Raw genomic sequence first — 24,667 nt, 5'->3', positions numbered from 1 at the left:
CACTCGGGCTTACAGACGGGAACACAGGGCAAGGCTGCATTTCTGTCACAGGGATCGAGATGCGAGGAAGGCAGCAGTGAGCAAGCACACTGTCCCCACCAAGGGCTGAGCAGGGGGTGGCCCGCGGCACAGATAAATAAGGGCAGGACCTTAAATAAGTCAGTTCACACTGGGCTACATCCAGGGTGAGACTGGTTCCTGCAATCCGCAGGTCCAGGGGTGTGTGTATGGGGGGTCTGTGAGGGCCACTGGGAGTCTGACTCGATTCCTGAGCAAGAGCAACTTCACAACCAGCTTGCTCCCCTGAAGTTGCCCCCAAGCCAACAGCAGCACCGAGTCCCAACCTAGAGCTACCAGGAGCAGCCTCCACCTGCCCCCAGCAGCCCCACAGTGCGCCAAGGGAACAGGTGTTCCGGTGGCATTAGCTGCAAGGGAAGTTATCTAGTGTTGTGTACAGTGCCAGGTGTAGCTACAGGGTGTGTGGTCACGTGCAGCCCCCTACCTGTGGGCCCTCCCAATACTCAAGTGGTGTCCAGGCTGGTTCCATAAGAATAGACTATGGCACTTCAGGGGAACCCCACACCCTGCCTGGCTGCGTGCCCTCGGATGGGGTGCAGTGGTGGACTTCCTTGACAGCATGGACAATTTCTGTTAGCCTGAGGCTGCACGCCACCATGACCCCTCTCCTGGACAACATGGGGACCTCATGGGAGAACCCAGCAAAGTGGCACCCAACGGTTGGAGGGGCTGCAGCGTAAGGCCACCAGGCAGCACCAACATAGGCAGGGGGAAAGGGACAGCTGGGTTTAAAACCAGGTGGACAGCACCATCTTCACATCCCAGTGATTAGTGCTGGAGGTGGGGCCAAAACAGCTCTGGGTGTCAGGGTGGGAGGGGGCACATCACCTGGAGCACCTGCCCCGCCCCACCCCACCCCAGGCATCGCCTTCCAGCCTGGCCAGGGCGGGTGGGCAGAAGCCCGAGGCTCTCCCACCTTCAGGAAGAAGCTGCAGGAGCAAGCAGGCATTCAGGGAGGATGGGGCCACCCCGTCTGTCTGCTTGCAGCTGACCTCTCGCTGACACTGATCAGGTTGGCAGGTTTGGCCACCACCTGCCAGGGAGGGTTCTGAAGGGCCAGAGGCCCTCACTAGCATCCTTGAGAAGTACCTGGGACGTCCCTGCCCCGAGCCCACACCCGACACGTCTACTCCTGAGCACCAACACCGACGAGACAAGGCTGCTGGCGGGGTGGGCGTGGGGCAGGGCCAGAGGGTTCCCCTGTCCCTCCCGGCCATGTGGCCTGTGGTCTGTGGCCGTGCAGGTGGTGACCACAGCCTGGGTTGGAGGCCAACCTGGCCCACACGTCTGTTCACTTAGATAAATAAGAAGGCCCATTTCCCTCCCTCACCCACTTAATCCTTTTTCAACTTTTTTAAAGTTTACTGTGCATTATACAATCTAAAAATAAATGAAATCGAGTCTATGAAATTTATAAACTTTCATCCCGTCTCTATAAAATACTGTCACGGGTCAGCGTGACTCTTCTGTGCGAGCAGCGGGCACACGGCCACCCTGCCTGCGTCCTCAGCAGCGCATTGCCAGCTCCCCGCGCACCCGGAAGCGTGAGCCCAATACAAGCCAAGGGGTACAAAAGTAAATGCACTTGTTACAAAGGCCACCCGAGCTGGGGTGTGCGCCGGGCCCCCCACAGCTACCCCTTCAGGACAGGCTCCAGGGCACCATCCCCGAAAGCCTGGCCGCCCCACACCCAGGTGGCCCATCCATACACCCAACGCCCTGAGGGCAGCACTCACGTCGGGCAGTGTTCACAGTGACGGGATGGGGAGGCCGCGGGGCCCAAGGACAAGCTGGGGCTGACACTTGGGCAAGGCCATTCTCGGGAGAGGAGACCCCTCCTTGAGGAAGGAGAGGAGACACACGGCCCCTCCCCCACCCTGGGCGCGAGCCAGTGTGCCTTTGGTACGTGGACAGTGTAGTGGGGCAGGCGCAGCGGGCGTGCTGGAAGCAGACGTGGCAGCTCGGCCTGCGGAGTCAGCACCAGGAGGGCAGGGGGTGGCGCGGCCTGCCGCCGACAAGATAGCACCGGGCCAGGCAGGCCGCAGCACGGCGGACGGTCCTTCTGCAGGCGTCTCTACAGACATCTTTTGTACAGACGTTTCTATTTCTGAGCGAGCTGCGTGGGCAACTTTGATGAATAAAATAGGTCGGAGTTGGTTTTCCTTTTTAAAAAACGATAAATACTTTATCTAAAACTATCAACGCGTACGCGGGAGCCGCTCCCGGGCCTGGCGGCGCTTGGCGGTTCACAGTAGCTTCTCCGTCTTGTCGCCTCCGCGGTCCAGTGGTGGCCCTGCGGCCGCGAGCACCAGAGCAGCGCACGCGTTGGTCCACGCCGTCCTTGCATAGTCGTGCGGCTGAGGTAGAAGTCCTAGTTACCTGCGGGCCAGGCAGTGGGAGAGAGCAGCATGTGAGCACTGGCCCAGGACACCAGGTCGCAGCTGGCAGGGGCAAAGTGCGATGGAGACCACCAGCCTCACCGAGCACAAGGCGGTGCCCAGGAACCTGGCCTCCACCAGGGCCCACCAGTCCCTGTGCCTGGTGAGCAGGCGTGGGCAAGAGGGGGCTGGCCCCCACCCGTCACTGTTTGTGGGGTCTGCAGGCCACACCAATAAGCTGCCAACTGAGTGGAACAAGCTGGGAGGCCCCCAAAGGGGCCTAGGATGGTGACATAGAGACTGATGCATGCCCCTCAGCAGGCAAGAGAAGCCCGGGTCAGCTCCGAGCATCTGTGCCCACCTGTGCGTACTGGTGGGCCTGAGGCCAGAGTTCTCCACCTGGGCCTGCCTCAGGACTGGGGGCTTACAGGAGCCACCCCCCTGAGGGCTTGCCCAGCAGGTGCACCGCCACCACCTGTGCCTGCTGCTCTGGCAGAGGCTGTGATAGCCCAGTCTGGGCCCGTTGCCACTGCATGTCACCATCGGGGAGCTCAGTCAAGGTCACATCATAACTGAGTAGCAGTGCAGTTGGCTGTTACTGCGCGCACGGCCACAGTGTCACTGCACATCACTGTTGAAGAGTGCGGTCACACTCTCAGAGCTCTCTCACTCACAAGCCCTGGGCTTGCCCGATGTGTGGGGCAGGCAGAGGGGATGAGTGGGGTGCGTTGCTTGGAACGAGATGTTTTATGCTGATAGGCACTGGCTCGGCCCCACAGAGCAGTGTCACAGGATGGCGACCTCCAAAGGCTCATATCACCAAAAAGTCATAGCCTCCATTCCTTTTCTGTCCCGGAAGGACGGCGCTGTCTACACTGACCCCACATGACCTTCAGGACTCAAGAGTTCCTGAAGCCATCAGCAACAGCCCAGACAGCACTGCAACCTCAGCTCACAGGGTCCATGCACCGCTGTGTGCTAGCCCACGGTGCCCAGAGCACAGCCCAGCAGCCTCCACTGGCCACGCATCCCAGGCCCAGGGCACCTAGAGGCAGTGACCTTGTCCACAGCACAGAACAAACACACACTGCCCTGCGTGCACCCAAGCGCCTGAATATGCTCTGTTACCAGGATCCCAAGCTGCATGTGGGCAGTGGGCCAGAGAGGGCCCAGGCAGAGGCACAGGGCCAGTCCACCTATCAGACGTGCCTGGTGCTGGTGATACCACGAGGTGTGACTGGGCAGAAGCTGTGTACTGCCTAGGGCACCAGGCCTGACACACCCACTGAGGCCCCAGCTCAGTGAGGACAGAATTCAGGACCTCAAAGGGCCTCACCCAGATGGCACCACCCAGAGATCCAGTGGGTGTCAGCCCCACGTCCCCACCTCTGCCCATGTACCGCCCAAGATGGGCATCCTCCCACTTCTGCTGTGGAATCAGAGCCACTGACAGACGACGCATCCCTGGCCCCTGGCTCCAGTTCTCATCACAGCACCTTCTCCTTCCAAGCACGCTGGCTCCCATCTCCCTGGCTTCCTCTTGTTCCTCTGCGCCTCTCAGAACCAACCTATCGACTTAAGCTGAAAGGCCCCCCCATGGCCCGCCTGCACCCTGCAGCAGGGAGGGTCCTAATTCCCATAGGAGACACCTTGTCCGGCTCTAGCCTTACCTTACACAATACGAACGGCTAGCTAAGCAAGCTCTTTATCGCGGCTTAACCCCCGAAAGGTGCGCGGCATAAGGAGGCGGCATGCCAAGGGAAACCCAGACCGCAGAGGGCGCGGCGGGGCTGGCCTGCGGGAGGAGGGGCGCGGCCTGCGCCAGGGCCAGCCGGGGCAGAGGCTGGTGGTGGACCGTGAAGGAGGGGCGGGAGGCTTTGTGCGGCAGGGCAGCGAGCTTGACAGACAAAGAGGCGTTAGCGGGCGGCAGGGCAGCGGCAGAGACGGGGGGCAAGAAAGCGTGGTTAGCAGGGAGGGACGCGAGGCTCTGCAGAAGCACAGGCTCTGAGTTAGGCGCCAGCAGCGGCGGGGGAGGAGGCAAGGCGGTGTTAGGCGGAGGGGGCGGGGGAGGGGGAGGAAGGGGCGGCCGGCCCAGGTGCTGAGCAGGAGGCAGCGGGGGTGGCCGGGTCTCGACAGAGGGCGGGGCCTGAAAGGAAGCGGCGGAGGTGCTGGCTAAGCTCAGCGTGGCGCTGCCACAGACAGCCCCGCTGCTGAAACTGGCTCCGAGCGGATGAGAAGAGGCAGAAGGCACCGCGTGGTTAAAGACACCTGCAGACAGGAGAGAAAAACGCAGCTTCAACCAGCGGCATGTCCCAGCAAGCGAAGGGAGGCGCACGCAGGCACAGCCAGCGGCCGGGGCGGCACCTGTGCGGGGTAGAGCAGCAAGCGGCAGCCACAGCGCACTTACCTGTGGGCTCAGGAGCCCCCAAGATGGGCTGCCCAGTCAGGGCGGCGGCTCCCAGGACCACACTCCTCTCCCCAGTCCCTCCACGATGAGGCGAGAGGGCACCGCCCACCCCAGGCTGCAGAGGTCTGGAGCCTGTGCTCCGCCCCCAGGGACCACAGCCAGCAGGTCCATCTGTGGCCAGCATGTGTGGACCTCCTACAGACTAGATCTCCCTAAGAACAGCTGACAAGACTGCCCACAGAGCCCCTCCACAGGGAGGTAACTCCCTGGCTACGAGCGCCATGCCCAGCCTGACCAGCTCTGGTCAGAGGTCCATCTCCACCCATGAAATAGCCACACGCAAAGAACAAGACGAGTCTCGACCACAGGAGAGAGGCTGCCAGCGGGCCCCACCTCTCCCGGTGATGCTGGAAGGGAACGCCAGAGTGGTTGATGGTTACGTCTGCCGACTGGAGGGGTCTGGAAAATGGTGAGTGGAGCTGAGCCTGCCCAACGAGCCCCAGGGCCAGGCACCAGCAGAGACCCCAGCGGCGAAGCGCACTGCGCCTACCTCCGACAGTTCCGCCCGCGACTCCAGAAGAGAAAGTGCCCATGGCATGTGAGTTGGTGAGCCGGGTGGCTGCAGATGACACGTGCACCAGGCCTGCAGCGGCCGGCACAGCACTGAACAGACTCTGCAGCACGGAGGAGCCCGCCACTGAGCCCAGGTTGGCCTGCAGGGACATGGGGCCCAGGGCAAACTGCGTGCCAGGGGCAAAGGTGCCCAGGAAGGGGCGGTGCGTCTGGGTGGAAGGGCCGTGAGTGCCCGTGGAGGATGCCGCTGAGGCCAGGCCTGGGCCGCTAAGGAGGCCTCCAGGAGGCACCGTGGCAGCCGAGATGAAGAGGTTGTGGCCGTGGGTGAAGTCGAGCTCCCGGTCCCGGCCTCGGGGGGCCTTCCCACCGGGCGGCAGCGCGGCCTTCTCAGAGGCTCCGCCCAGGGCTGAGCCCAGCTCACCGGCCTCCCGGGCCTTGCTGGCCTCGCCCTTCAGGCCACTCAGCCCATCCAGTGGCCGCTTGCTCAGGAAGGGGTTGGCCTCTGGAGTGCCAGTCTCCTTGCCCCGCTGGGAGGGGAAGCTAAGCCCGGCCGCTTCAGGGGCCTTGTGGGCAAGAGAAGCACCATCGCTGAAGCTAGGTAAACTGAGGTCAGCGGCCAAGGCCCCACCTAGGGCAAACCCGCTAGGGGCACTGGTGCTTGGGCTGGGCCCGTCTGCCACAGCCAGGGAGCCTGAGAAGCCCTTCCTGGGGTGTGGGGCCCCCTTGGCATCGTTGGAGCTTGGCTCCTCCAGCGTAGGCCGGAATGCAAACAAGGAGTTCTGGCTCAGCGTAGAGCTGGCCTGCAGTGGGCTGTCAGCTGCCTTGGCCAGGCCGATGTCTGAGATGGGCGAGAAGGTGGACTTCCATTTACTGCTGTTCACCTGCTCCCCGGCAGGCACTGGCTTCCTGTTGGCCAGGCCACCACCTGCGGGAGAAAGGGCACAGGTGTGAGACCCTGGCCAGTGCTGCCCCTGCCCGTTCAGAGGCCCTGAGCCACTGTTGATGGGTGCACCCCCTCACTCATCACTGTGTGCACAGCAGAGCAAGGGGCAGGCAGGAGCACAAAGGGCAAGGGAGGGCGGCTGAATGGGGCCAACCGCCTGAGGGAAACGTGCTGAGACTGGTGAATGCTGTGGAGGAAGGAAGACTGCAGGACAGTGGAGCATGGGTGTTTCCAATGGTCGACAACTGGGGGGGAGCATATATTTAAGGAAACACACACAACCTGTCTGACTCGACACGGAAGTTGGGGCTCCTGGGGCTGTGACCCAACCACACATGGCAGCAGGTGGCATGTGGAAACAGCTCCGTCTAAGGACAGGACCAGGCAGCCCCTCTGCCTGGGACGGCTGCTGCTCAGGGAGCAAAGGGCAAAGAGGCGCTGCGACACACTACGTGGCTGGACGTGGAGCATGTGGGGACCAGAGGATTGACCACAAAGACCTTGGGCCTGAGGGTCCCACCCCCACAGCCTGGGACACGTCACTCCCAGAGCCCCTGGAAGCAGGTGGCCAGGGATGATGTGTAACTCACCGTTTTCTAAGGTTTTGGGGGGAGATTTGCTTTCTAAGGAGATTGTTGCGATTTTTCTCTCAATTCTAGAAAGAAAAAGATGAAATACAATGATCAATGTTTATAATCTACTTGCATGCTTACTGACGCTACCGAGACACTACGATGTAACCCAAGAACCTGTTCCTAGGTATCCACCCAGGAAACTGGAAGGCAGGGGTACACAGAGCCAGAGGGGTTCACTACAGCCCCATTCACAGATGGAAACCACCCACACGTCGACCAATGGGGTGGGCACACACACATGTGCCATGCACACACGGGCTGTTCCTCTGCCACAGAGAGGAACAGGGGTCTGACAGCTATGACATGGATGAACCTGACAACATGACGCTGAATGATACATCACAGGACACACAGTGTCTTGATCCCACTGATGTGAAAGATCAGAGAGACAGAGTGGGTCAGTCATAGCTGGGGATGGGGAACAGGAGTGGAGAGTGACTTTTAAAGGGCACAGGGTTTCTTTCTGGGGTGCTGCAATGTTCTGGAATTTGACAGTGCTGCTGCTGGTTGCACAACCCTATAAATGCACTCAAAGCCACCACAGTGCACAATTTCAAGGGGGTCACATATATGGACAGTGTGTGACATCTACCTAAACAGGGCTGCTTGCAACAACAAGCTCCTCCCTCCCAAACCACAGGCTGCACAGCAGTGTCAATGAGAACATGCACCCTGTCTTGCCTAGCCCGTCTCCACCGCCTAACCCTGACCAGGCGTCTGGGCCCACTGGTTACAGAGCAGCTCCACAAAGTGGGCTCCAGCCCAGCCCAACGTGAGACTCAATGAGCCCAAGGAGGAGGGAGGCACCAGGTATCTCCAGGAGATGCTTTCTGGCTGGTTTGCAAACTGCCCATTTCTGCATCTCTCTCTCTCCCTCCAAAGCCCCAGCCAGAGCGGAGGGCCAGAGAATGGATGGAGCTGGGACTCACGAGGGCTTAGACACTGGAGCCCAAGCTACCATCTGACCCCCACAGGAGAGTCCCTCCTGCCAAGTCTTGCCTGGCGCTGCCAGGCTCATCCTCAGAGCCCTGCTCCTCGTCCGATGTCAGTGGGGAGTAGTGGGCCCCATTGGTCTGGCCCAGTGGCTTCTCCTTCGTGAGCACAGGCGGTTGGTCATGGTCCTGGTAAGGGGCAGGAGAACTCTTCAGGGACGTCTCAGGGGACGAGATGGCCGTGATCTCCAGGGGCTGGTTGATGGTGCTGACCTGAAGAAGCAAAAGCAGATGGCTGCTTGCCCTGACAGGATGGAACCCCAGTGGCACTGTACATGCCTGGCCTTCCCAACTTGGGGTGCTTGTGCCTCCCCTCCACAAGGGCCCCGTCCCTCCCACTACCCGTCCCCCAGGTGTCCAGCATCACCCCACCCACAACTGAGATGTCAGCTCCTGATCACCACCCCCATTTCCCTCCACTGGGAACCCTCACCATGGAGTTGAGGTTCAGGGGAGACCCCGAGGACTGTGTGAAGAGCCCGGCAACAGACGGCGGGGCCCGGCGCTTGGGGGACACGCCTGAGCTCAGGCTGGGGGTGCCTGTTGATGAGCGCTTCCTGCGGCCTCGCTTCCGGCTGTCTGGCCCATGGCCCTGCCCGCTGTCCCCACGGGTGCTGGTGGCCAGGGGGCTGTGCTTGCTGGAGGGGGACGGCCGGGCACCACCTGCGCTGGCCGTGATGGTGAAGACAATCCTACGCTTGGCTTCGCTCTCAGGGTCGGAGAAGCCTGTGTCGCAGGACAGGTCAACCTTGGCAGCAGCATCGGACAGCATGACCTGGGAAGGTGCCCCAAGCCGGGGGCTCGCTGAGAGCTGGTGGGCAGGGGAGGCTGGACCAGAGCTGCGGGCCTGGGCCAGCAGGGAAGGGTGCTGTGGTGTGGAGCTACGTGAGCCCATGGAGGCGAAAAGGCTGCCCGAGCCCAGGGACTCGTCAAAGGCAGCTGGCTCAGCCCCAGGGCCCAGTGGAGCAGGGCTGCCCGCCAGGGCTGCACTGATGGCCACCGAGCCGGCGTAGGAGAAGCCTGTGAGAGGGAGACAGGCAGCTCAGGGAGGCTCTGCCTCTGTGCCCCCAACACACACCAGACTCCATGGGGCGGGGCTGCTAGGTGCCAAGCTAGTCTCAGGGTACCTTCTTCAGAGAGCTACCCCAGACAGGAGGCAAGAACCACAGGGGTCCCTTGGGCCAGACAGCCTCCAGTCCCAGGTGTGGGTCTGGAAGTTTCTAGTGCAATTTCACACAAAGTAAAATGAAACTCAGAAGATGGGCCAGCAAACCAAGAGCTTCAGGGTGACATGGGGACAGGCAGGGCAGCAGGGGCCCCAGCTCTTGTCCTGCTCACCTTGAAGCTCTGCCAGCAACTCCCAACAGTGCCCGCACTAAACGTTCCCTGTGTTAAAACCCAGTTGGCAAACTAGGCCCTGGGGGCCAGTCCAGCCCTGCCTGTTTTTGTAAATAAACCATCATGTCTCCCTGTCCTGCCCCAGGGTAGAGCTGAGCACTTGCAAAGCCAAGCTAATCTCCAGCCCCTCACAGAAGGCGTGTGCAAAGGCACAAGCCCTGTGCTAACATTGGGCAGACGTGCGGTGCTGCAGCTAGGGGTGAGGAATCAGGGTGCCACCTGACAGGGCAGGGCTTTGTACACCGCGGTGGCTCAGCCACACTTAGAACAGGAAGTCAGGATGGCAGAGGCCAGTCCCGGAGTCACAGGAGCACGAGCAGACCCCGGCTCAGCCCCGGGTGCTGAGTGCAGAGGCTGTACCTGCGGGGGCCAGGGCCAGGCCTCTGCTTCCAGCAGCACTGCTCGCTCCGCAGTGGGGGTTAGCACCGATCTGCTTGTCCAGGGCGGAGGAAGAATCGCGGCTCGGGGGCACAGGGCTGGGCGTGCTCCTCTTTAGAGAGAGAACACCCCTTGGCGTCACCAGCTGGCTCTCCACAGAGGCTCCTGGGGGGAGGGTCTGTGGAGGGCAGCCTAAGGCAGGAGCCACAGCTGTGGGATGGCCCAAGGCAGAAGGCTGATGGGGTCGGGAGGACAGCAGGCGCCTCAGTGGCTAGAGACGAGCGCTGATCCCACACCAGCGGCCTCTCACGTAGGGCCCTCTGAGGCCTACGTGGGGTTCCTAGTGTTGGGGGGAGGACGGGTCTATGATTTGGTCTTCAAGGTTCACTTTGGCTGCTGGGCAAATGTGAAGCTGGAGAAGAGCCCGTGAGGAAGGGAGCCAGCAGAGTAGGCTGCGGCCTGATTCCTGATGCCACACAAAGTGGAGACCCAGCACGCGTGGCTAAGGTGCTGGGGGTGCTGGCATGGTGGGCTGGTGTGCGTGAAGAGGGGCATAGACACAGGGCTTCCTCTGCAGGTGTTGGAATGCTCTGTTAACTAGGCAGTGGCAGTGATTGCACGTCTACTCAACAGTTCACTGGACGGACATCCCACCTCACCAACCCCACACACGAGGGGCACAGGGGCGGTGCTCATAGCACATCACTCACATCAGTAGAATGGTTGCTGTAACGAGTAGGGGGGGATTCGGGTAGAGGGACACCGTGGCCCCGGAGCCTGGAGAGGCCTATACCGGGCGGACCCACCCGTGACAGCACTCACCGCTCGCTCGGCACGGCTAGGCAGCACCACGCTGGCCAGGGGGATGCTGACCGGGAGTTTGTTGGGCTGCACGGTGCTTAGTGGGATGCTGACGGGCAGGCTGGTGATGGTCTCGCCGCCACTGCCATAGGGGCGCTCCTTTAAGCCCTGTGGCAGACTCCAGTCGTCAGGGCCTGTCCTGGGCAGCCACGTAGGTGACACAGACCCCAGGCCCTGGACAGAGCCTCCACTTGCGGGTCTGTCAGTGTGTGACCTGCTTCCTGCCTGCTCCAAGTCCTGTTCTCCTCCTGGCCTCAACATGGGGAACCACCGTGCTGCATGGCCCTGCCCCATCCCACCACCAAGTCCTCCTGATCGCACACTTCTCATATCCACCTTGTGAAAGCATGCAGAAGAATGGCCACCTTCCCTGACCCCACCGTCCCCACCACAGAGACCTGGTTCGTGACTCAGGGCTCCTGCGTGTACCTTCTCGCCACCCTTCTCTGCTGTCACGGGCAGGGCCGCAGGGGATGCAGGTCGAGGGTCCTGCGGGCTCAGCTTGATAATGTTGGGGATGCCAGGGCTCTGACAGCTGAGGCCATTCTCCTTGGCATGTTCCACACTGAAATAAGAAGCACCAGTCACCCGAGGGCCCCAGGTGACAGAGCGAGCAGACTGCCACACACAGCCCAGTGCTCACCGAGGATGCAGCTCACTGGCGGTTGCTCTCCCATTGACACCAGGGTCCTGGCTCAGGTGGCGCCGCAGTGCTATCTTGGCTGGGGAAAGCCGTGTGTAGTCGGGAAGGGCCAGGCCAGCCAGCCGGTCTGGCCGCGGCCGGCCACCGTGGCTGGGTGTGCAGGGTACCACCTCGTGGTCCAGGGGCGAGGCCAAGTACTGCGGTGTGTTCTGCTTGGACGAGGGATGGCTTAGCGCGCTGTGCAGCTCGTAGCCCGCCACATGGCCGTTCATGGAGAGCTCTGGGCTCAGGCTGCTGAAGGGGGGCAGCGAGAACTTGGTGCAGTCAAGCTCCAGGTGGAGGCGGCCAGGGTCAGGCTCCGGCTCTCGGCTTGGCACACTCTTCCCACGCAGATGCACAGCCAGCGCGTCGTCTGGAGGCATGTAGGACTTGAGCTGCAGGAGCTCCTGCTGCCGTTGGCTCTTTTCCAGCTCCACGATGCTGATCTGGAAGGCAAGGTGAGGTGTTGAGTGCCACCTTGTTGGGTGCCAGGAGCCCAAAACAGAGTGACCCCAGCCAGGGCACCAAAGGATGCACACAAAGGCCAGCTGCCAGAGCCCGGCCAGCTCCGCTCAGGGCAAAGGCCACAGGAGCCAATCGTCACACAAGGTCAGGCAGGCACCCAGACAAAACCACATGCAAGGATTGTGAGTGGTTCTGAGGACATGCACCGACTGACATGAAAGGATATTCCAGAAAAAAAAAAGTGATGAAGAGGTGTAGTATTACGGACCGCTCTGTGACTCTCAAAATCTACACTGAAGCCCCATATGCTGGCTTGTAGGTATGACCCTGCCTGAAAAGAGACGCTTCCTCTGCCATGGAAGAAGGCCATTCGGAGCAGGGTGGGCCCTAGATCTCATTCCTTCTGAACACGGAGAGAGGAGAACAGGCAGCTCCTGTGGCCACAAACCAGACAATGCCTATCAAGCCATGCTAGCTTGTTCCAGCGCTTCTGCTCTGAGGACTGGCAGACAGGGCCTTCCAGGTTCTCACCATGAGAAACCCTGAAACGAACAAGCTGTCCTTGGGAGGCAGCTTTGAATGAGGCCACAGACACTGTGCCCACCTGCAGCTCCAGGCACCGCCGCTGCTTCTCGGAGATCTGGCTCTTCAGGGCCTGCTTCTCCTTCAGCAGCTTCTCCAGGGACAGGGTGGGCCAGTCCAACTTGAGCTCCTCACAACGTGCCCTGAGCTGCCGGGGTGGGAGTGACAAGAGCTGTGTGAGCCCCCGGGTAAGCAGCTTCCCCGGGGCATGCTTATATGGGGAGACAGCATTCCATGCAAAGGGTGGGAAGAGCTCAGAGGCTGGCCCCTAAAGAGGGGGCCCAGCACTGTGTTCCAATCCTGAGCAGGGCAGTGTTGGGGGCTTCCCCTGTCAGGGCAGGGAACTCCAGAGTCTACTGTCTTACAAGAGACCACTGAGATGAGTCCCCACTCTCCCACATTAGAAGCCAGGTGCCGAATGCCCATGTGGCCAAGAATTGTGACCCATTCACTAGGAGGCTCTGGGTGTACACAGCCCACACAGCCCTGAAGGGGTTGGGGGAATCCCCACAGGCTTGGCATGGTTTCTGGTGACTTGTCAGGCCCAGCCCATGGGGGTAGGAGGGCGGAGAGGATCAGGAAGCCAAGCTACTTGGAGAGGCTGCCTTGAACAAAACGGCACGTCTCCTGCAGGCTCCTTGGGATACCAGAAAGCAGGCCCATCTGGTCTGGCTTTCCTTGTGCCCTAGCGTGCACTCGCACCTACAGGCTACTCTGAGAGCACCCCGAGAGCGAGCCTCAGGGTTGGGGGGCTGGCAGCTAGGTGCTGGAGCCAGGCCCCTGCCTGAGCTGGGTGGGTCAGGCATGACGACCCCAATGTGGCACCCCGAGGCACACACCAGCTGCAAGCTCTGGCCCCGCAGGGCACGGTTGTCCCTCTGCAGCTGCTCCGTCTGCTCCCTCAGCTGCCGGTTGTGTGCAGAGATCTCCTTTTGCGCCTGGACCAGGTCGGTGTAGGTCAGGGCCTTCACACCCAGCTGGGGACACAGGGGGGACACACACAGCCGGTGAACCCCACACAGGAACATAGGGTGTCCCTGGGCTGTGGTGATGGAGGCAAGGCTGGGCGTGGGGAGGGGGCACTGGCACGGACCAGGACGGGACTGAGTCCTCATTGGTGGGGGGAGGAGGGGTGGTCTGACAGACACTCTGGGTTGTCCCACTGGGTGACACTCCGCCCAGCCCCAAGGCCCACCTCATCCAGCTTCTGCTGGAAGAGCCGCCTGCTCTCCTCCTTCTGGGCCTGGCAGTGGCTGAAGAGCTGCCGTGCAGCGCCCAGCAGCTGGGCGTTCTTCTCCTGCAGGAGGGAAAGTGGCACTGAGGCTCCTGCCCCGTAGACAGGGAGGGACATGTGGGCCAGGGCTTACAGAAAAGTGCCCAGAACCTCCTTTCCTCAGTTTCACTATGTACATAGCACACACCCCTGAGCTGCGGAAGCTGGAGGCACGAGGCCGTGCTCAGAGCTGCGCTGCCCCAGAAGGCTGGCCCTGACTTCCTGTAGCCAGCGGGTACACCGGCCCGTCCATCAGCCTGGGACACAAAGAAGGGGGCCAGAGCACGTGTATCAATCTGAGGCTGCTCCGGAGAAACGTGGACACTGGTCTCTTGGCCACAGCACACTTACACTTCAGTCACATGTCAGCAACAGCTTGAGTGCAGGTATGAGCAGAGCCACAAGACAGCACCTCTCAATTCAACACCAGTCATGATGCACAAATAGCACGTAAGCGCCAAGGACACTGGAGGCACCCCTGAACCTCAAGATGGAGGTGGACATCCCCTGCGGGGACTATGGACCACCATGTGCACCCTGAGACGTGGCAGAGGACACACTCTGCTGTTAGGAGCGCCTCCTGACACACTGCCCCATCAGCCCAAGGCAGCACTGCGCAGTACCACCTGAGGGCAGGCCCCGAAGCGCCCAGCCAGAGCCCTCCAAGCGTCCAGGCTGTGAGAGGCCAGGGCGGGCGCTGTCCCGGTGACGGGGGGCCGGGCAGACAGTGCGTCATGTAGGCCTCCGGCACCTGGACAGGAGACAGTGCAGGGGCTGGGGTGTCCCCAGGACAGTGGCACTGTGTGAACGTGGGCAGGGAGAAGGGGACACTGTATTAGTGCCACGTCTCCTGACCTGGCATTGGATGCTCCTGGGCAAGGGAAGCAGTCCGTGAGGTGCTCCGGGCAAAGGGCCCGGCAGCATCTGCTGACGCTTAAAGACTCAGAGAGATGAGGTGTGTACACATGCGTGAGTGTGAGTGCATGTGTGAGCACAAATGCTTGCGGAAGTGGAGTGTGTGCACATGGGCATATGTGTGAGGGTGTGTGTGCAGGGAGAGAAGGAAGGAAGGACAATGTGGCAACATGGAAGTGGAGTAAAGGGGCTTCTTTCCGGGCACTTTTCTGTAAGTCTGAAGTTTCATCAGAGTAAAATGACACAGGACACAAAAACCACCCACACCACCCAAGTACTCAAATCCAGGGGGCTAAGATGCAGAGGAGACTGGAGACCACTGCACAGTGAGAGCCACGCCTGCCGGTTCCACAGTCTGTGGAAGGGCCCACAGCAGCACCATGTCTGGTGTGTCCTGGCTTATCCCCTGCACTCCCCATGTCCCCACCAGACCATCCATGACACTCAAGGGCCCGCGGGCAGCATACCACACACCTACAGCACACATACCATTGTGGGATTGAGAACAGGGTAGCTCAACTGTTGTGCGCCCAAACCTGCACTGTCACTGTCACTTACAACCCAGCCCCTACAGCCCTCCTTGATCTGAGTCACAACCTCTTGGCTCACCACAGCCCTCTCCAGTCTGGGCCCTCAGCGTATGTGCACACACACGCGCGCGCACACACACGAAGCCCAGGGTGGCACTCAGTCCTCCCAGCCACAGTGCCCAACAAGGCTCACAGAGCTACGCCAGAGGGGCCACTGTGACACGGACTACCTTCTGCCATGGAGGCACTGGCCCCCCACCCCAAGGCACCTCTTGTGGGGGAGGGGTGGTGCCAGCACTTCAGGTCACCCGCCTAGCCTGCAGCTGCTCATGGAGGCGCGTGGTCCCCAGCAGGTGCAGTCCCTTTAAGAATCACACCAAGGCCCATCCCAGCCCTACCACAGGATTGCCCGTGAGGTCAAGAGGGGCCGTGGATGAGGTGCCTGAGCAGTCGGCTAGGGAGGACACAGCCAACCTGCAGAGCTGCCGTAAGGGTAAGGGGTCCCGGACAAAGCCCTGCACACTTGGTGCTCAGCTGGTGAGGAGACGGGTACTGAGCAGGCACTCACACTGGGCCAGTGCTCAGCGAGTGAGCACACGTGGGGCTCAGCCTTACTGGAAAACTCTACGGCCTGTACAACACCTGGCTGACTGACAAGTGACAGGTGCCCCCTTCCCGTGAGGGGAAGAGGCGCTGGGGACCCTAGGGAAGGCATAGGGCAGGCGAGACTCGCCTTCTCCTGGTCCAGTAGCTGCTGTAGGTTGGCCTTGTACTGCGGGGTCTTTGTGTACGCCAAGAACTGCAGGTACTGGATCTTGAACGACTCTGGGAAGGAGAAAGGGAACAGAGTTCTAGAAAAGTTTGTGGCTGAGAGCAAGGAGGTTTCAGGGGAAATGGTCCAGCTGGTGCTGCTCTGGGGCCAACTCAGCATGGAGCCTGGGGCCCAACAACAGTTCTGAATTCAAGGAGGAGCCTCCCATCGGGGCACCGAGATGTTACGGCTCCATTCACCACGTGCTGTTGTGTGTGGCCAGGAAGGCCACAGTGTACGTGCTGCCTCTCAGGCACTCACCCCAGCTGTTTTAATACCACAGATGTGTTTAAAAGAAAGAGCAGACAAGATGAACCGGGAGCTGGAAGGGGGGCATCCATTGCCCACCCAGCTTGCCATAGGGGAGCCTGTGGGCAGCAGCTGGTGCTGGAGAGCAGTGGTGGCCCTCAGCCAGGCCCCCCATGACATGGCGCTGCTCTATCAGACTTCGCGTCTCAACCACAAGGGCCTTTCAAACCAGTCCCCTGTCCCAAGCCGCCTGAGCCCACCTCAGAAGCAGGTGCTCACCCAGCAGCTTCTGCAGAGCAGGCGGGGTGGGTGCTGCCAGCAGCGGGCTGGACGCGTGCCGCTGCACGGCCGGAGGTAGCTGATAGAACGGGCTGTGAGGTGACTTGTACGCATCTGCGCAGGGAGACAACACAGGGCACGACTCAACGGCGGCAGCAACCACAAACACCTGGGTGCTTCCTGGAGGGACCCCCAGGTTTCAGGGATGCTGCACATGCTGCAGCAGCTCAGGCTCACCCACAAACATTGCGTGTTTCACAGCAGGATGGGCGGGTTGTAATGGCACCAGGTGCGTTTCAGCAGCACGTCCGCACCCACAAACACCTGTGCTCCTTACAGCAGCACCTCTGCTGCTGTTGCTGCCTGTCAGTGGCCCATTTGCAGGGTACCACTGTGCTGCACAGGCTTGTCTAGGCTGTGAGCTTTCGGAAGCAGGTCATCAGGCCTGTCCTATGAAGTGCCCCTGGGTGGGGTTAAACCACCAACCCTTTGGCTAGTCTTCAAACTTCACTGTTCACGCCACCCAGGGAGCCTAGTATTTCCGTTAGAGTTCAAGAATTCAGCACACCCGTGTCTCAGCACCGTTTAAACTGCAGCCCACACCACCTACGGCTAGATGCAACTGCGACCTAAGGAAAGTCCCTCAGCGTTATACTACCCCTGCTGCTCAAGCACACGAGCCGAGCTGTGCAGATTATAGGACCCTGAGCTGGCAAGACACGGCCCTCAAAGAGGCAGAGAGACCATCCCCAAGCCAGGACCCTGGCTCCCCAACCATCAACTCAAGGAGCACCCCGCTAGCCTGGACCACGCACCCTGAGGTGAGGACGGGGCGGTCTGAGGCGTGGTCTGCGCGTGCAGGAGGTCCAATGCACCCTGGCTCTTCTTGGGCCTGCGCTCCGAGTTCGCAGTGCTCATCTTCTTGGGGCGCCCACGCTTGCGGCCAGCCATCTTCCGTCCCTTCTTATTCAGCTTCTTCTTCCGGGCTTTGGAGGGGGATGGCTTTTTGACAGTGGTGGCCCCGGCTTTCTCATCCTCAGCACCAGAGTCCTGGAGACATGAGGGGAGAGGTGGCCTAAGCCTTGGGGTGGCTCCGGAGGAGAGAGAGGGTGCTGCCAAACCACAGGCGCCCTGGAGTGTGGAGCCTGCACCCAGTGCCAGCTGGCACACACCTGCCCACCCTCTGTTGTCTGAGTCTCTGCCTCGGCCTATCGCTGTGAGGATGGGCAAGTTCCCCAATTCCATGACGACCTGCAGGGCTGCTGAAGACTGAGGGGAGGGAGGCCAGGGTGCGTGTACCATAGGGGTGTCCGCGGGGACCGCTGCCTTGCTCTCCTGGGCCTTGGTCGGAGTGGTCGTGTTGCTCTTGTTCTCACGTTGCTGCCGGCGCCTAGCTGCCTCTTGTTCCTCCTGAAAAAGCAGCAGCACGTCTTCCCTGGGAAGTGCCAACACCCACAGGGGACTCGCTGAGAGAAGGGTCTGCAACCCTGGCTGAGGGGAGTAGCCTCTTTGCAAATCTTTCTCCTCAATTTACATGTAAGGAAGCTGAGGCCACCTGGCGGCAGGGCTGGGACTACCCCCAGGTGCTGCTATTACACATGTAACCAGGCCTTGGGCAGTTTGCACACACCTGTGCACACACAGACACTGCACGCTCACACCTGTGCAGACACCTTCACACTCCCACCTATGCAGATGTGCCGGGACCCATGAGCAGTTTTGAGTGCCCTCTGGATCTCAGGCCACAGAAAGGCTTAATAGCACACTGAGGAGAATCAGGCAGATACTCGGGCACACAGATGCCCCCATGGTGGACCTCTGTCCACCAGAGTTTATGTTCTTTCTAAACACATCATGAGAAACACCCAGAAGAGGAAGGGAAGCAAAGGGAGACACTAGCCAGCCAAGGCAGGAGCTATTAGCACATGAAGACCAAGTCAGTTGCCCATGGTGCCAACAGGGAGGAGGAACTGAGCTGTCGCCCTTCCTGGCCCAGCCTCCATCTAGAAATGCCACAGAGGCTGGGGCAGGCTCTCCCAGGAAGCTCCTTCACACCTACAGCATTCAGACAGGTGTCCTGTCGGCTTTGGAGACAGACAAACAGGCAACCATGAGCACCATCGAGCGAGAGGAGGTAGAGGACTGGCAACCAGGACACCAGAGCCTGAGTCAGAACTGGCCGCTTTCCACCACCAGTGGTGCAGGGCCCTGTCGGTTGAGGGGCCGGCAAGTCATAGTCTGCTGACACTCGTTGTCCACCCATGAGGAAGGCATGGGACATTCTCACCTAACCTGGCAGACCCGTCAGAGCTCTTTAGACATGTCCTCCTGTGCAATGCACTACAACTCACTCACACACACACTCTCAGAGAAACAGTAGTAGGTACACTTATGTAATGTACACACACTTGCAGGAAATCAGCTACACTCACATACACATGCACTCTTACAGAAACAGACACCCTGAGACCTGCACTCACACACGTGCACACACATGCACATACTCTCACAGAAACACAGATACACTGAGACACAAGCATGGCTTTGATGGAATCTGGTAGGTGAGGCAAAGCCCTTGTTCTCAGAGCACAGGATGGGGTAGTGGTGAAGGGCATCCGTTCATAGACCCCTGCTCACTGATCTGTGGGACAGACCCTCACCCTGCCTCACTCACTCTGCCAATGCTGTTAAGCCAGGAGACCAGAAACACACTTACCCTGAGTTTTGGATTTTTCAGACTAGAAAAATAGTTTTCAAGCTGAAGAAAAAGAATTAAAAAAAAAAGTTGTTATTTGAAGTCAGCCCCTGAATCTATCAGAACAAAATCAACAGCTAAAACCAAAGGCCCCTGGACTGAGTGTCAGGGAGGCCGTGTGACGCTACGGACAGCCATCAGCCCTGCATCAATGGCCATGCAGCTACAGCTGGCCCCACACCCTCGGCCCACACTGGCTCAGAAGGCACATGACATAGGAACGTACCTTCCCATTTGGAAGAAGGAGCTTGTGAGGATATGTGCTTTGGCCCAGAGACCCATAGCCCCTTGCTGAGGGTGAGTGACAGAGTTGGGGGGCTGGACTCCAGGAAGAGATATGGCAGCCACAGGATAACCCACAGGGCCCCACACCAGTGTCTGGGAGGGCCATTCCTGGTGCCTTCTGGCTCTCAAGGTCAGGTGTGCACAGAGGGGTCGGGAGGACCTGGCCCCATCCGCAGGCAGTGTGGTACTCACTATAGTTCGGTCGATAGTGTGCAGGTAGTAGGAGACCGGCTTCCCCGTCCACGAGACGGAGCCCTTCAGGGGCGACAGCTCTACGACTCGCATGATGGTGCCAATGTCTGCACACAGGAGAGGTGAGGGCTGCAGGCGGGCTATCCTCGCAGTGCCACACCCAGCCCCCACGCTCCCGCAGAGGCCCGCCCGCACTGGGTGGGGAGCCCAATCCGGCAGCTTCTGTCAGAGAAGAGGGCGGATAAACCCACAGAAGCTCCGTCTAAAATAAACGATCTGAGGACATTTCGCAGCGTGGCCAAAGCATGTCAAGGCCCTGACTGAAGCAGGCGATGTGGGCTGTGCATCACCACAGGGTTGCAACCCCTAATGCTGTGGGTGCATGCTGCCTGGTTCCCCAGGATGGACACCATGGGGCCTCTGTGCACACCCCAGGCCTGCTCAGGTCCCTGGAGCCCGGATTGACAAGGCTCGGTCACCTTAGTTCTATATAAGCTCCTTGGTGAGCAGGTCTTTTCAGGGGGACACTGGGCAATGTCTGGGTACCTTTGTGGGTGTCACGAATAGGGGTGTTGGTAGCGAGCAGGTGGAGACCAAGGATGCTGCTCAATAACCTACAGTGCACAGGGAGTCCCCACCCCAGAGAAGGATCCGCACTGCCAGGGGAGATCACGTGGTAACGGTTATTAGATTAAACTGACATGTAAACAGTGTTAACAAAAGCAGCTTCTTACCACTCAAGTTTCTACTGTTTATTCTGAAGTTCAGAGGTGCAAAGGGTTTTGAGGACACGATTCTGCCGCCTGAAACATAAACGCTAATTACTGGCATTCTTGTGACAAAGCGTATACACGTGTGCAGGCATGCGTGCAGCCAATCATGAAGCGATGACAATGCAAAAGAAGGGAAGTTAGGAAGGGGCTAGGAGACAGGGGGTGACCCTATGGGACTCTGAGCACACTCATCATGGAGTAAACTTCTGAGAGACAGCTAGGTGGTGGGACACGTTTGTTTTTACAGTGTTCTCGTGCCTCAAGGAAGCTGAGCAAACGGCAGGAGACAGGAAGCGCGGTGGAGCAGGGAGGCCGGCCCAGATGGAGATGCCTCCCCACCACAAGCTCCCTGTGGGGGGGGTCCATGGGAGGACAGCTGGGCTGTTCTCAGAATGGACACCCACGTCAAGCAGGAGACAGACAGTCAAGATCAGGCTCCAACATAAGACTGGAAAAGCCAGTCTGGAAAGAAAAGCTCAAAGAGGCTCATTGTGGCTGAGGATGACTGCAAGATGCTCCAAGAGGGACAGAGCCCACCCTAGCCACCGCAGCCTTCCCTGACAGGACAGAGCCACCGTGACTGCTGCTGGCTCCTCTGACCAGACAGAGCCTTCCCCAACCACCGCAGACTTCCCTAACTGGACAGAGTGTGCCCTGACTGCTACCGACTTTCCTGTCCTTGTTACTTTCTAATGGTGGACTGTCAAGTTTTCAAAACAACTTCTCCCTCTAACTTCAACCAGATACCAAAAAGGACTTGCATCCAAGATAGCCACCCCAGCGCCCAGTGAAGAGGCTCCCAGAGCCAGAAGGAAATAAAGCCTGGGGTAAACTGATTCTGAAGGAAATTAACCAAACCTTGCCAGACCTATGCCTGAGAGTGACAACCATTACTTCAAGTGACATTGCAGAATTCTCACTTCCTGGGTGAGTGGATTTCTGGAAATGTCAAAAAGTGGCTGTCTGGAGGACCCGAGTACCCCTGAATGCCCCAGCTGAAGGCCACCAGATGAAATTGGCAACACTAAAATAAATCCCAACTTTGGGTAAATGACGACTCACCATTTAGTGTCAGTGAAGGGAGACTGTCGCGTACTAGAGTTATTCACTGTATGCCGGAAGTTTAAGTTCAACTGAGATCCTACGTTATATTTGTAATCCTAGCCACCTGCCCCAACCCCCTTGAGCCTAGGCCACAAGGCCAGGCTGATGGCTCTAGAGGTGACGGGTAGGTGGCAGCAGAAGGGGGAGGCCAGCAGCCATCCAGGAAGCTTCACGTGTGGGGAACACTTACACTACTCCCTATAGAGACACCTCAAATTTCTAGGGACACTGCAAGGCTGTGAACTCTGACCTGAGAAGGCGGGGAGTGGTCTGGACTACTCCATCCCAGATGCTGCACTCAGAGGCGCCAGGTGACGCCTTCAGGGACAAGAAAGCCCATAAGCATAACCAAACTCTGATGTCATGTCTCAGCCAGGGGCCCAGTCAAGATGCCACCACTCACAGAGAAGCCCAGTCCCCACAGTCAGAGCCAGTGTGCCCAGCACCCAGAGGGGCCTCCCTGCCCACAGTGCCCATAGGCCAAGGTAAGATGGGCTCCCTCACCTTCCTTCATGTTTGCAAATCGTTCCTTCAGCTGGTGATCCACCTCAGGACCAAAGGCAAAGTTATTCACAAATATGACACTGCAAAGCAATATTTCAGTTGAGTTCAGTGAAATTCTCCCTCCACTGCCGTGGAGTCCCATGCTGGGCAGCTGGCTCAGCGACCCACAGCCCTGGGGCACTAGCCCACACCATCTGCCTGACACCCCTGCTGCCCACTGAGACTGAAGCCACAGCCAGCCCCCAAGCACACCCAGGCCTAGAGCAGGCTCTAAGGGGTTATCTGAGTCTACTGTCAATACGTAACATTTCAGAAATTTCCCCCAACTTTGGGCCAGCTCCTCCCTGCCCCCATCCCACCTGATGTGTCTTCCTACTGAGCCCCAAGGCTTAGTCTGAACTACGAGGACGACACCCCAAGGTCGGAATCTAGGACACAGCCACAAGCAGTGTTAAGTGGCCCCACTGTCAACCCCAACTCTGAAGCCACGGAAGCCCCTCAGGTGTGCTGTTGGACATGTTTGCCTCCCCACCCACCTCCACATCTAGGGGCTCCATTGTAGGTGGCCCCAATGGTTCAAACATGGCATGAGGTCTCAAGAACCCCTCCAGACCAAGGGGTCCGGGTTGCTGGCTGCACCATGGCCGTAGCAGGGTCCACAGGAGGCTGTGGAAGCCCGGGCAGCAGGGGTAAGCAGCTGTTCTCTGGGAGGCACCACTCGGCTCCCACACCCTCAGGTGCCCAGTGAGCTAGGAGTTCCAGGGTGGCGGCCTTGCTGGAGTGGTGGGCAAGCAGGCAGGAAGGGCCGCCCTCCCGCGCACACACTCCACCCTCCCCTGCTGCCGCCTGGTCCCTGCTGCCCCACCCCACAGCCCTGCTACATACTGGTGGATCTGAGGACTCAAGTGAACAGGGACGGTGTAAGTGCACCTTGTGCCTCCCAACTGCAGACACCAGATTTTCCTCCTTTTTCGAACATACATAGGGAGGACAGAGGGTGGTGATTTGGATCCCCAGGTGGTTTATTTCAAATCGTGATAGTTTAAAATTAAAATGGCCGGTCATGTTGCCTAGTGCCTCCATCAGGTAAGAAGACTGAGAAGAGGCAGGGAAGCACAGTACGCAGAGCCCCTTCTGCAGACCCGGCAGGAAGACAGCACGCGTGGGCGCAGGGAGCTCAGGCTGGGCGGGGTCACCGGGCAGCTCACTGACAGGGGAGAGGAGAGGAGTGGAGGGTGTAGCACGGACTGTAAGGTGAGCAGGCCGGCTCTCCTCATTCCTAGGCCTGCTACCCTCCCAATGTGTCCCAGGCTGCCTTTGGTCAGCAGCAAGACAAACGCCAGCTCCGGACCTGGACTGGGAACAAAGACATGAATGGTTCCAGTGACTGGGAGGTGACGAAGCGTGGGCCAGGTGAGAGCCTTGAGGGCTGGCTGGGTGAGATGGGGTGCTTCCAAAAACCCCTCAGACCTCACACAAGAAGAAAGTGGAAGAAACACAAAGTCACTGCACCAAGAAGAATGGGTCTACAATCAACCATTTCAAGAGGTGGCATATGATCAAGAACTAACAGTACTGAAGGAGGAAGACCAAGCTGCACTAAAGGACCTAGTGAAAAACAAGGACCCAGGAATTGACGGAATACCCATTGAGATGTTTCAACAAATGGATGCAGTGCTGGAGGCGCTTACTCATTTACACCAAGAAATTTGGAAGACAGCTTCCTGGCCAACTGACTGGAAGAGGTTACTACCATCTGTGCCTATTCCAAAGAAAGGTGATCCACCAGAACATGAAACAATTAAGTAATTATCACTAATACCACATGCAAGTAAAATCTTGCTGAAGATAATTCAAAAACAGTTGCAGCACGATATTGACAGAGAAACTCCAGAAATGCAAGCTGAGTTCAGAAGAGAATGTAGAATGAGGGCTATCACTGCTGATGTCAGATGGATCTTGGCTCAAAACAAAGAATACCAGAAGAATGTTTACTTGTGTTTTGTTGACTATGCAAAAGCATTTGACTGTGTGGATCATAACAAATTACGGACAGCATTGCAGAGAATTCCAGAACACTTAATTGTGCTCACGAGGAACCTGCACATAGACCAAGAGGCTGTCGTTGTGACAGAACAAGAGGATACTTGGTTTAAAATCAGGAAGGGCATGTACTAGGGTTGTAACCCTTCACCATACTTATTTGATTTGTATGCTGAGAAAATAATCCAAGAAGCTGGACTATATGAAGAATGTGCCATCAGGATTGAAGAAAAGCTCATTGACAACCTATGTTATGCAGACGACACAACCTTTCTTACCGAAAATAAAGATGACTTGAAGTACTTACTGATGAAGAACAAAGACTGCAGTATTGATTACACCTCAACATAAAGAAACAAAAATCCTCACAACTGGATCAATAAGTAACATCATGATAAATATACAAAAGATTGAAGTTGTCAAAGACTCCATTTTACTTGGATCTACATCAACACCCATGGAAGCAGCACCCAAGAAATCAGAGAGCATAGAGGCGGGGCAAGATGGCGGACTAGGCAGAAGGATTGCACAGACCCTCTTCAACAAAGAAAAGGGAAACCAATTAACACAGACACAGAAGAT

The 24,667-nt window shown here is 58.7% G+C and overlaps 1 protein-coding gene across 1 annotated transcript in view; it reads right to left on the bottom strand.

The window, feature by feature from the left end:
- Positions 1–4,161: 4,161 nt before the first annotated feature.
- Positions 4,162–24,667, bottom strand: part of DOT1L (DOT1 like histone lysine methyltransferase) — a 49,198-nt gene continuing 28,692 nt past the window's right edge. Inside the window, exons 8-27 of the mRNA XM_007951066.1 lie at positions 22,043–22,122; positions 20,396–20,464; positions 19,662–19,768; positions 19,146–19,187; positions 17,729–17,839; positions 17,245–17,479; positions 16,430–16,543; positions 15,824–15,915; positions 13,568–13,669; positions 13,212–13,349; positions 12,395–12,520; positions 11,287–11,771; positions 11,073–11,208; positions 10,605–10,751; positions 9,765–9,894; positions 8,440–9,026; positions 8,014–8,219; positions 6,970–7,034; positions 5,414–6,361; positions 4,162–4,724 (exon numbers count right to left, since the gene is read on the bottom strand). Of these exons, the coding sequence (XP_007949257.1) occupies positions 4,162–4,724; positions 5,414–6,361; positions 6,970–7,034; positions 8,014–8,219; positions 8,440–9,026; positions 9,765–9,894; positions 10,605–10,751; positions 11,073–11,208; positions 11,287–11,771; positions 12,395–12,520; positions 13,212–13,349; positions 13,568–13,669; positions 15,824–15,915; positions 16,430–16,543; positions 17,245–17,479; positions 17,729–17,839; positions 19,146–19,187; positions 19,662–19,768; positions 20,396–20,464; positions 22,043–22,122 (4,483 nt within the window). The remainder of the gene's footprint in view (positions 4,725–5,413; positions 6,362–6,969; positions 7,035–8,013; positions 8,220–8,439; positions 9,027–9,764; positions 9,895–10,604; positions 10,752–11,072; positions 11,209–11,286; positions 11,772–12,394; positions 12,521–13,211; positions 13,350–13,567; positions 13,670–15,823; positions 15,916–16,429; positions 16,544–17,244; positions 17,480–17,728; positions 17,840–19,145; positions 19,188–19,661; positions 19,769–20,395; positions 20,465–22,042; positions 22,123–24,667) is intronic.

The sequence above is a fragment of the Orycteropus afer genome, unplaced genomic scaffold, assembly GCF_000298275.1.
Source record: "Orycteropus afer afer isolate SDZICR_OR568_19922 unplaced genomic scaffold, OryAfe1.0 scaffold00291, whole genome shotgun sequence".
NCBI classification, from domain to species: Eukaryota; Metazoa; Chordata; class Mammalia; order Tubulidentata; family Orycteropodidae; genus Orycteropus; species Orycteropus afer.
The sequence above is the reverse complement of the archived record's forward strand: the minus strand, read 5'-3'. Positions and strand labels throughout refer to the sequence as shown.